We start from the raw sequence: 12,145 nt of genomic DNA, 5'->3' as shown, positions 1-12,145 counted from the left end.
CTTGATAAACCTCTCGTGGATAAAACACGCTGGTAAAGTCTCTATAATAGTAACTGACAAAGAATTGTTTTAATCAATTAACATGGGATCAAGAAAAATAAAGGTGAAAGCATTCAGGACTGAAAAAAAAAAATTAAGGTGGGGTTACTGCCACACTTCATGTTTTATTTAAATGGACATGTATTGAATTACAAATTGAAAATATGGTTATTTTATTTTCAATATTCAATATTAAATTCTGTTTTTAATGAACTATACAATCGGATTCTTAAAAATGTGTTAGCTGGAAACATTAGAAATTATTACTGGTGGTAGAAATCAATTTGTAAGAAAATCTAAAATATGCATATTCCAGAATACTAAAATGTAACCAAAATCTACCACTAGCATGTATATGATTCAGTACTGAAATATCAAAAATTTGAATTGAATTTACACCATGATATATTTGAAATATGTCTTAAAATGTAATGATCTCAAATAAGTTTGTTGAAATTTGACCTCAATGCTGTGAGCTTTCCATTTGAAAAAAGCCATAATTCCATTCCTGGATATGTTAACCTAAAAAAATTCACTCATGAAAACATTGTTTCATATTTTCCACTTCTAAAAACATGTAATTTTGAAGAATGAACATGTTTATTTTATGGCAGAAATATACAATTTCCTTCACATTCACAGATAAGATACCTAATTTAAAAAAAGAAAAAAAACTCATTGGAAGACTTCCATTCAACATATCTTTATGGATTTTACTTTTCTTCTATAAATGGCTTTCTTAGTATCTAATAAAAATGAACCTGATATGCTTAGTGTTATGCAATATATCATTATATTTTTATTTTGACAGTAGATAGAAAGTGAAAAAGTCAAATTACTTAATATTTGCATTACATCAGTTCTCTTTGAAATATTTATGTTTTGATCTTCAAAAGTTCTTTTTATAAGAAATAATCTAAATCACTCAAACTTAAGTTTAAATGTTGCTATTAAAAAAAAATATATATTCATTTTGTGATACTGGCATAACGCTAGAAATGTTTGACCCCTGCCACAGAGGAAGAAAAGAGTATATTATTATCACACTCAAATTATATTCCATACATTTTTTTCTCCATCAAACATGCCTAAAGTGTAAAACACAAAAGTATAATTTGAAATAATTAAAATATTGACATGAAAATTGGGTATGGAATGCTCTTTGATAATACATTTTTTGTCTGCTATATACATGCTACATATACTAACAGAAATACAGATACAGATAGGCATTAAATTGAATTAAAATCTAATAAAATGGTCAGTTGTCAAATGCAATATTAACTGACATAAAGTTCTTTGGATTTAGATGTTAGATGATTACTTTTATGAACATGACTAATGTTCATCAAACTATTTTAATTTTATTCTCATATATTTGTATTTGTAAAATAGTAGTTAACTTCAATGGGTATGAAGAGCATTATGCATAAACAGCTGATTTAATATCAGTTAAATTATTACTTTCACATTTTATTTCCTTTGAAATCAATACATTAAATGCTCCTACATTCCAGAGTTTAAATTGCTGCTTTTGTTGTTTTTAGTTCTTCTTTCTCAGTGTAAAATTTATTCTTAAAATGAGTTATAAGAAATATTTTGCCACTTTTGCAAGTATCTTAATTTGGGGCCATCTGAAAGTGCAACAGAAGTATTTTTCCAAATGAATTGGAAGCATATTTGTGTTCTGCTTTACTTTCATTAATTTGGAATTATGTGACTTTGGAAACAACCTATTAAGTTCTTGAAATTAAGTAGCCAGTTTTTGTCATTTCAAACAAGGACTGAACTATTCTCACTGTTTTCCTTGCCCTATTAAAAAATGAGAAAAGGATAAGGAGAAAGGATAAGGAGAGATAAGGAGGGACGGAAGGGTGAGATATAAGGAAAAAAAAAGTAAGAGAGCCCAGAAATAAATATTATATATATATATATATATATATATATATATATATACACACACACACACACACACACACACATAAGTAATTTGAATACTTCGCCGAGTCATGAGAATAGGATTAATGATACAGGGCAAGAAACTGACAGATTAAGTTTTTAAATTCTAAACTTTTTCTTAAATTCTGACCTTTTTCACATTTTGTGTGGGTTCTTCATTACATACTAGCTTGATTCTCCTATCAAGGTTGAGAGAACAGTGGTGAGGGGCAGAGATGGATATCCAGGACATTTTTCAAAAATTTCCACTCCACATTTATAGAGGTGATAATGTTGCCTAAACAAAAGACATGTTCTGAGTATGATGCTAAAATTGTTATGAATTGATTCATAACTGCAATCATTAGTTTAGCTGCAAAGCATTTTGAATATTAGCATACAAATTATCTACATTTACATGAAATATATTTCTCTGAGATAATTTAAGTATCTACACTATAATCATATATATATAGATAAAAGTAAGATTTTGTAATCTCTACCAGGAGATATATTTGTATGAGATTATGCAACATATCAAATTGAACAAGCACAAAGAGTAAGCTTAGTTTTCATCCAAATTTTAATTGATGTCTGAAATGTTACATATGTTCTCCAAAATTCTATAGAAAGAATTTCCTGGGTTCCTTAATCCAATCATATACCACTGATATACCCAATTTAATTATTTACTCAGTATACCTGAAAACCCAAAATTCAGATATTTAAAACCACATAAATTATGTTCTGTTGTATATGTCAATGTTTTAGCAGGAAACCATATGGAAGGAGGAAAATAATTCATTTTTAAATTCTATACAGTTTCATGATTCTATATGTTAAAATTTCAAGTTTATTAGGGCAAGGATAAATTTCCTTTTATTCTCTTCATACAGATGGGAAGAGTATAATTTAAAATTAGAAATAACTTCTTTCTATAAATTATATAATTGTTATTTTTTGAGATTAAAAAAATGCTGGATACCTTACGAAGAGTAGAGGTAGAAATGAACCACCGACAGCGACAAGATTATATGAAATAGTGCTGGTTTGAAAACAATAATATTCTTTGTAAATCTTTGAAAAATACATCAACAAACTTTCTGGAAGCTACTTCTATTGTCCAGACCTACATTTTTTACTTCATGTAATTGTTGCCTCTTAGTTTTTATACATCAATTAAGAAATAAAACTTAGTTACATGGAGGATTCCACTTTGCCTTAATATTTTATAATTCGTACAACACTGTCATATCTACATACGATAATATTGTGAAAGCAATATTAAAGAAAAATAACTCCCACTGTGAAGACAAAATTAATAGCAACTCCAATTGTGAAGGCAAATACTAATATTTATATTTATCTTCTAATCCTGGATCTAACATGGAGGAGGTAGATGGAGAGTAAGAGATACATTGTTTCCATGATAATAGCATGACATTGTTTATTACTTCCCCTCTGAAGAAAAAATTTTGGAAGAGAAAACTTGCACAGAACTGGGATAGTTTACTTCTCTTGGCCAAGGTAGTATTACTATTTATTTTTTTAACTCCTTAGGGAAACTGTTACCACCTGTTCAATCTGAATTCAAGTAGTTACTGTCAATTTACTCATGGGTGAATGCTGCCTCTTTGTGGCAGAATGCCACGGAAAATGTTCCTTAAACAAAGTTCATGAACAGCCCTTGACATTGTACACATTGCAGGTGAGATTATGCAGACATGTACCAAACACCAATGAAGTATGTGGCTCTTTAAGGTTGAGATTCATCCAAATATTTCCTACCCTTGAATATAATCTAATTCACTGGCAAACCTTACTCAGACATGAACAGCTTATACTCACCAACATTTTGACATTTAGGATATAGATCAACTAGAGATAAAAGTACCCATCACAGTTGTTGCAGGTAGCTTTACACAAGGTAAACTATGCAAAATTGTAGACCAAATAAATAATACTGGTATGACAAAATACAAAATCAATATGCAGTACATTACTTACCATGCTCCACATGTTAGATGGATACTTCAGTAAGGAAAAGGAGTAAAGTTGAAATTTCATGAATGAGCACATTAAATGACACATTTAGATAACCATACTTCCCTGAACCAACAAAGGTGCAATTATATATATTTGATCATTAGGGGGACATTTTAGGAATAGAAGTTAGCTACTGTCTTAAATTAATAATGGCGATTCATTAAATCACACAGCTATTTCTTTGCACTTAAGTAATCATTACTTCAGTCCCTCAATATTTGACATAGTTATCAAGTGTTTATTCAGAAACTATTTAAAAAATTACATGTGCTGGGATACATGAGACTGTAACAACAGTAGCCCCATCTTACAGAGATCGTGTTTGTGGTTATCATCATTGCTTGCTGCCCAGAAGGATAAAGACATTGTATAGAGATTTGTACAGTCCATCATTTGGTCTTCTGAGGTGCCAGTACACGTGGATCTGTACAAATGCAACTGGGTTTGGTTAAACAATCAAAAATTGGCTACAATAGTAGTCAAATCAATACATCATTTTGGTTGACTAATAAAAATACTTTTAAATCTTCTCTAATAAAACCAGAAACTTGCACATGATTCTCACTGGAATGGCCCAATTAATTGCCCCAAATATTTTTCTTTTATACATTGGGATACAGTGTTTTTTTGTTTTTGTTTTTTTTTTAATTACAGATCCAATTGGGTGGGTTGCATTGATTTTTAAGATGTAAGTTCTCCATATTTTTAATAAGATTTTAAATGCCTTCCTGATATCACTTCAGTTTTGGAAATACAGCTCCTTTTATAGTGCGACACCTCTGTGAAAATCATAGGCTAAATAGTGAAGGAAAGAGAAATGCTAAATGCGCATATAAAAATAGGTGCTACAATAAAATATTCGTATATTTCATCAATAAGTTATTTTGACTAATCAATTATGGGTCATATAGCTCTGTAATTTTAATGATTTGTCCACATCTATGGTGATCTTTTCAAGATCACAATACTTTTGTTCTTTTAATTCAAATGTCCAGAATGCATACAAACACATCCTTTAAAAAGAAAGGAAAGGAATGAGAGAGGAGGAAGGCAGGGAGGCAGAGAAAGAGAGGAAGCAGAGAAGAGAGAATGGGGACGGGAAAAAGAGAGAGAAAGAAAAAAAAAACTTTCTATTAAAGTTGGGGGTGTGCTAATCTCTCCACAAAAGCCATCTAGACCCACCCATGGCTCAAAGGGGGAGAAGGGGAAGGGGAAAAGAGTAAAAGAGGAAGAGGAGAATCTATGCGCTGTCACCTTCCACCATTCTCAACACTTCCAACCACTACAAAAATGACTATGACCTTTAACAAGTCACCCGCAAAGCAAACTGCCCTCCATAAAGCCCTTCTCCTCGCCTCCCCCACACGCAAGAAGAGAAAGTGATGTGCCCAGTGTACACAAACGTTTCCCTGCGTGTGGTATTAAAAGGAAATTGCACACCCTTTCAGTATCTTCCGCCGAAGCTGAGAATCTCGTGCCAAGGCACTTCACCCTAAACGTTGAAACAACACAATGAATCAAATGGGGTTCACGGTGTGTGTCTGCTCGCTTGTTTGTTTGAAATGCAAGAGCTCTAAGGGAGTTTCTTTGCTTTTTAGAACTGGCTAAAGGTGGTCTGTTTTTCCAGCACTTCGAGGTAGTCCGGCTCAACGTTTAGTTTAGCTTTTAGCTCCAGATACTCGTTCCGGTTGGGTTCTACAAAGACAGCACTGGGGGGGCTGTAGAGCACCGGTTCCCTCAGCCTGCTGTCCCCCGCCCCCGGGTGCAAATACTGATGGGGGCGTCTCAGGTCATAGTTGGGGGAGAAGGTGTAAGCAGCCGGACTGCACGGGAATTTCGGGTATTCCGGGAGGCTGTTGCCGGCGGGGGTGGTGGCGCAGTGTTTGTCTGGTTCTAAAATGCCCCTGTAAAAGCGATCGGCGTCCTGCACCGGCGAGAGCAGGTCCTCCCGGGGCTCGATGGTGCTGACGCTATAGGCGGGGCTCCGCAAGTGGTGACTTTCCCGCCTCTCGTCCTCCCCCGCCGGCTGCAGCTGCACCGGGGGCGGGGGCTGCGGCTGCGGCGGCGGCGGCGGCGGCTGCAGGTGGTGGTTGCTGCTGCTGTAGGTGACCTTGAGCTCGTGCAGGTCTTTGTAATCCTCCACGGAGTTGCCCTCCCGCGAGCGGTAGATGGGGTTTTTGCACATGTGGCCCAAGGGGTGGGGGATGTACTCGTACACGTGGCCCGCGGGCGTCTTCACCTTGGGCAGCGCCGGCGCGCGGTGCTGCGCGTGCGCGTGCGGGTGGACCCCCGCGCCGCCGCTGCCGCCGCCGCCTCCGCCGCCGCCGCCGTACACGCTGTACTGCATGTTGAAGGAGCTCACGTCGGAGTTGTGTGTGCTGGCGTGGTCGCTCTGGTGCTTCTTCCGGCGCTTCACGACGAGCACGAAGAGCCCCGCAGCCACGAAAACCGACATGATGAAAACCAGCAGCAGGCTGAGGATCAGCACCGACAAGGGCACCGACGACGCGGCGCCTCCGCCCGCGCCCAAGCCCGCGGGCGCCCCGGTGGCGTTCAGACGCACGGCAGGGGTCACCGCGCTGGTCCTCGCGGGGACCTGGATGGACGAGGGCGCGGGCGTGGACACCACCACGTCCGAGTAGTCAGGGCACAGCAGCTCCGACTTAATGGAGCGCATATCCGTCTCGGCGAACTTCTTGGGCGCCTTGCAGATGACCTCGTCCACCAGGACGCCCGCTTTGAGCTGCTCCACCCACAGCTTCATGCCCACCACGTCGCAGGTACAATCCCAAGGGTTGTCGTGCAGGTCGATTTGGATGAGTGACGTCAGCTGGTCCAGGACTCCGCTCACCGGCAAGGAGGTGAAGTGGTTACTCCTGAGGTTGAGCCTCAGGAGAGTCAGGCCTGAGAAGACGCCTGAGGGCAAGGTCTGCAGGAGGTTGTTGTTCAGGAATAGCAGCTGGAGGTTTGGGACCGGGTCGAAAGTCCCAGGTTGAATCTCGCGGATGAGGTTGTATTGGAGGAAGAGATACTGCAGGCTCTGCAGGCCGTAGAACAGCTCCGGGCTCAGCCGCTCGATCCTGTTGCCATTTAGGTAGAGGCGCCTCAGGTTGGTGAGGTCCCCGAAGGCGCGGTCCTGGATCATGGAGATGCGGTTGTTGCCCAGGTGGAGGAGGTCCAGCCCCGTGGCCTCCAGGAAGTCACTCCTGCGCACCAGGGCGATGTAGTTCTCCGTCAGATACATTTTCTTGGGGTTGTAGGGCTTGGGCTGCAGCTCTGCGATGCTCTCGATCTTGCGCTCCTGGCAGTTGACGTTGAGGCCCAGATCGGAGATTTGCAGGTTGCAAGTGCACGCGGTGGGACACTCCAAAGGCACCGGAGATTTGGTCTGGTAGGCGATACTGGGGCCATAGTTGCCATAGCCCAGGTCCTTGGAGGGCTGCCTAGAGGTGGGGCGCACCCTGGGCTTATTGGGTTGGCGAGTCCCCTTAGGGGGCTTCAAGGGGGGTTTGTAAACAGCAGAGGAAGAAGTGGCCACGGAATTCACCGAGGCCGGGGTGGTATGTAAGTACCCCGTGGTGCTCAGAGGCGTCTGCGGCCTCATCTCATAGTCCGAAATAAGTTTCCTTGGGCAGAGTTCCTGCTTGGACACTTCGTCCAAGTCCCGGCCGTGTAAGCGGAAGGGGGTCTCACAAACCACATCCCCCACCAGGGCGGAGTAGGAGATGCTGTCTAACCAATCCTTCAGGGAGATCAGCTCACAGGAGCAATTCCAGGGGTTTTCCTCCAGTTGTAACTCCACGACTTTATCCATATGCTGCAAGAGCCCCACGTAGGGCAGAAGTTTCAGCCGGTTCCCCCGCAGGTCCAAGTGCGTTAACGGCACAAAACGGAAAAGGTTGTTGGGTAAACTGGACAAGAGATTGTCATTGAGGATAAGCACCTGCAACAAATGCAGTTTCCCAAAAGCGTTGGGTTCAATGACACTGATGTAATTGTAATCGACCTGTAGGTACTCCAGGCTCTCCAAGCCAAGGAAGGTATCATCACGCAGAAGTTCCAGTTTATTATTGTTCAGATGCAATCTCCTTAAACCCCGCAGCCCGTGGAAAGCCCCGGTCTCAATGTCCTGGATTACATTGCTCCCCAGATGCAAAATCGAAGCCCCAGTGTAATTGACAAACTCATTGGGATAGAGACGACTCAAAAGGTTTCCAGACAACAAGAGGTGGTAGATTGGGAAACGGGGAGGGCTAATTTCTGAAAGGCTGATGATCCCCCGATTTTCACAGCTCACAGTTAAAATGCCGTCCTTTTCCTCACAAGGACATGCATTGTCACAAATTTCCCCATAATAATCGATGGTTTCTGCACACGAAAGGACGAGAGATGTTAGAGCAAACGCTAGAGTCTGCAGCATCCAGCTCTGCATTTTTCTGTGAAGATCCTGTTCCAAAGTTACTGGGGGGCAGCACGTGTGCATTTTATCTCCTGCAAGGGAGGCGGGGGGGGGGGGGGGAAGGAAACAACAGAATATGACAAAAACTTAAGGAATCAATCAGAAAGTCTCTTTCCTTCCTAATACTGTTTTTCTGACATCCAGAAGAAGGGGAGAGTAATGACACCCCACACCCCAAGGTACATAGACATTCTCCAGACTTTATTAAAATCTGATATTCACTTTGATTTAAAGGTTGATTTCATTTTCTAATGACAACAGGAACATGCTGCTCCTTATAAGATAAGGGCAGGTTAGACAAAATCCAGTTTTAGTGTTCTTGCCTGCCCCCCCTCACTTTCAAAACAATCCATAAATATACATAAAATGGCTGTCAGTTCAGATTCACGGTTTAAATTTTAGAGAAAAGAAGCACCATTTTTATCAGGTTCCCCACCTCACCTATACCCAGTCCCTCTGCTTTTCTTTCAAAACCTCTTCAGTTAACAGTTCACCGTGAAGGTCTCCCATTTTCACAGTTTTGCCCAGGAGCCACAATACTTGGGCTATTTTAAAACCATCGCTGGAAATGCCAGGGTGGGAACCTGAAGAATACTTTTCACAGAGGCAAAAAGCATGCGAGATAAGGCATCAAAAGGACCCAGAAGAAGCTCTTAAGGCCAATTGTCTTCGGGAGCTTTGAGCATGGAGAAAAAGGAGAGCGCTTTCGCTTTGATGGTGGACTTCACTATTACGTTATTAAGCACATCAGCGTCCTAATTGCATGCACGGTGCCACTTAGCAGCGCCTCCCCGAGAGCGCCCTGCGTCCACTTCTCCTCATTGATCATGTCAGCGACGCTACTAAACCGCATTTTTAAGCCACTGAAATAGTTCTGCACGATGGATTACAAAGAACTCTGCGAAGGCATCCGCAATCCGGGAACAAGCTCCGGGTACCTGGAGTTTCAAGAAGGCGTTCCCACCGCTTACCCGGAATCAGCTAAAAGTAAACCCAGGACCAGCGCCAAAGCCTTCCTCACCTCGGGCTCCGCCACGGTATGCAAAACTAACCCTACCAAATTAGCAAAATTGGGACTGAACTACCACCTCGTCAACATCCCCACCACTGGAGTTGCTTATTGTATTTAATTATCAAGGCTTTACTCCCCTCCTTCTTCCCTCAGAAAGGGGACTTGGGCTGATGAAGAGGCAAAATAGAAGGAAGAAAAGAAGGGAGGACAGCAAGTGATACAAGTCAGTGCTTTAATATCCGAATTTCATCTCCCCAAGGAATCAATCTGACCCTCCTCTCCCTTTTCTTTCTGGCTTTCTTTTTGTCCCTTTAAAGGCTTCCTTCGACTTCCTACTTCGAGTCGACAGCAGCGCTCAGAAGGAAAGGACATAAATGGAGTGAGTGTGTGCGAGTGTGTGTTGCGTTGGTTGGGAGAAGGAGGGGGAGAGGGAACATTCGGTAGAAATGCTGGGCTCATGGAACCAATGCCTTTTTTCTCTGTCCAGCCTTGCTTGGCCCTGCCTCACCACCCCCGAAGTCTGATGTTGAATCACAACTCCTAACTAAAGCCAAGACGGTTCTGAAGCACGGGTTCAAGCCTGGAGACCACGATCTGGATACCCGAGTCGACTCCAGCCCGTGTTATGAAGAGCCCCTGCATTCGCACGCACGTGTCCAAGTGTGCCTGCGATTCATTCACGTGTGGTCACCCAGACGTGTCGAGACGAATGGGAACCCACAATATCTAAACCTTGCAAGTATCCCCGACCTCCCAACGCAGCGACAAAACACTTCCTGGCTTAACAGCAGCACAGACACCCTCTATGAGAGCAAAACGTTTACCTTGAAATCGCCGTTCTCCGTTGGATCAAATCGGCACAGCCATTCAGCGGGGGCTGGATCCCCTCCCCCTCCCGCCCGGCGCTTCCTCGCCCCCATTCACCTCCCACCCTCTCTGACAGCCCACAGCCAAACGTGTCCAGCCAATATTAAACTTGAGCGTTTACAACTTTAATTCAGTTCTGGCTCGCCAGGGTCGAAGAGCTTCCCTCTCACCCCACTCCCGATTCCCTCCTCCCTGCTATCAAAGGAGCCCGAAAATTTGAGCAAATAAAGTTGAATGAGCCGGGCAAGGCTGACATTTCTGACTGGGAAACGCACCTCCGATGTAAATTCGCGGGGACGCTGCATATTCTCAGAGTCTCAGATTTTTTCTTTCTTTTTTTTTCTTTTTTGGAGGGCGGGGGTGGGGAAGCTGTATCTGTTTCCCCCCTCCTGCCCACAAAGAATTAAACCCTGGATCGTCGTCCTAAGCATCCCATCATGAAGCAGCGTGGGGCCGGGTGGGCTGAAGCCCGGCACCCAGGCCGGACCCGCGGCTCCGGGGCGCAGGTGCTCCCAGGGCGGCCCCCAGGCAGGAGCCCCCGGAGTTCCAGAACGCGAGGCTCCCCCTCCCCCACTCCGCCCCAAAGCGAAGGCCGGGAAAGGGGAGGAAGGAGGGGCGGGAGGAGAGGGGAAGACAGCCACCCGGCCACCACACACACAGACACACACACACAGAGACACAGCACACACGCTGGAGCCTCTTTGGCAAAGTAAACGGCCGACTTACCCCGTCTCACATCTCCAAGGCCCACTCAACATAGCCACCCTTGCAAAAAAACCAAAAAAACAAAAACAAAAAAAACCCCCAAAAACCTCTTTGGAGTGTGCACTAGGGCTCGCGAGTCGAGGCGGGGCGAGCACCGCGATCCGGGCGGCTGCGAGGAAAGAGGCGCCCGGACGCCGCCAGCCCCGGGCCGCCGCCGCGGTGGCGACCGCGGGTTCCGGGGCTCCCCGAAAGGCTCTCCCCGGCGCTCTCCGTGGTAGTTGGAGCGGGCAGCAGGGTGTGGGGGTAGAGTCGGGGCGGGTGGTGTTGGGGGGGAACGATCCGGAGCGGCGGGCTGGGAAGGGAGGGGGAGGGGGCGGCGGAGGGCCGGCGGTCGAGGCGCCGCGCTGTAGGGGCCGGGAGCCGGGCGGGGCGGGGAGAGAGCTGCTGGAGGGAGGGGAGGGGGAGGAGGCGCGGAGCCCGAGGAGGGGGACGCCGAGCGGGCTTGCCTGGCCCCGGGCGGCCCAGCTAACGTGACGGTCAGCCTCGCCGAGCGCTCGCATCCGCTCACACTCAGGCTCACTAGCACACTCGCTCCCAAGCCCGCGCCACCGCGCAATCGCGGGGTCCCCGGCATCGTCCGCTGCACCGGTCCCCTCGCCCCCCAGGCGGGTACTTACTGTTGCCATCTGCCTAGGGGCCAACTTTCTCCGAGCCAGCAGCGGCCGCCGCCCCCTCCAGCCGCCTCCGGCCCCTGGCACCCGCCGGCGTGGGTTCGCGCGGGCCGGCCCTCCCCTCCCCCCTGGGCTGTCCTCGCCGTCTTCACCACATTCCCCCCTGGTCAGTGGCGCACGCCCGGGGACGAGCCAGAGGGAGCGGGGCGCAGGGGTTTGCATACATCGCCCGCCTTCTTCTTGCAGCGCACACTGTACATGGTAGAGAGGGGGCGAGCGAAGGTGGCACCGGCCCCTCGGCTGTTCCCGCGGCGGCTGCGGCTCCGGAGCCGTCCTCCGCCCCCCCTGTGCCGCGGCGACCACCGCACTGGGATCCCGCCGCCGGTGTCCCCGCGCCGAGCCCGCCGC

The 12,145-nt window shown here is 45.6% G+C and overlaps 1 protein-coding gene across 2 annotated transcripts; it reads right to left on the bottom strand.

Moving 5' to 3' along the window:
- Positions 1-2,542: 2,542 nt before the first annotated feature.
- On the bottom strand, positions 2,543-12,144 carry SLITRK5 (SLIT and NTRK like family member 5). Of its 2 annotated transcripts, none has more exons than XM_025000149.2 (2): positions 11,744-12,144; positions 2,543-8,514 (listed from the first exon to the last, which is right to left on the bottom strand). In XM_025000149.2, the coding sequence occupies exon 2, from the start codon at positions 8,504-8,506 to the stop codon at positions 5,618-5,620; it is 2,889 nt and encodes a 962-aa protein (XP_024855917.1). In that variant the 5' UTR covers positions 8,507-8,514; positions 11,744-12,144; the 3' UTR covers positions 2,543-5,617. The 2 variants fall into 2 exon arrangements, with proteins under 2 accessions (XP_024855917.1, XP_024855918.1); XM_025000150.2 differs by lacking the exon at positions 11,744-12,144 and adding an exon at positions 11,088-11,224.
- Between the last annotated feature and the right edge of the window lies 1 nt (position 12,145).

This window comes from Bos taurus, chromosome 12 (assembly GCF_002263795.3).
Source record: "Bos taurus isolate L1 Dominette 01449 registration number 42190680 breed Hereford chromosome 12, ARS-UCD2.0, whole genome shotgun sequence".
Taxonomy (NCBI): Eukaryota; Metazoa; Chordata; class Mammalia; order Artiodactyla; family Bovidae; genus Bos; species Bos taurus.
The sequence above is the reverse complement of the archived record's forward strand: the minus strand, read 5'-3'. Positions and strand labels throughout refer to the sequence as shown.

Bases quoted from the DNA above. Each gene is read 5' to 3' on its own strand.
- SLITRK5 (XM_025000149.2), bottom strand. From the start codon at position 8,506: ATGCACACGTGCTGCCCCCCAGTAACTTTGGAACAGGATCTTCACAGA.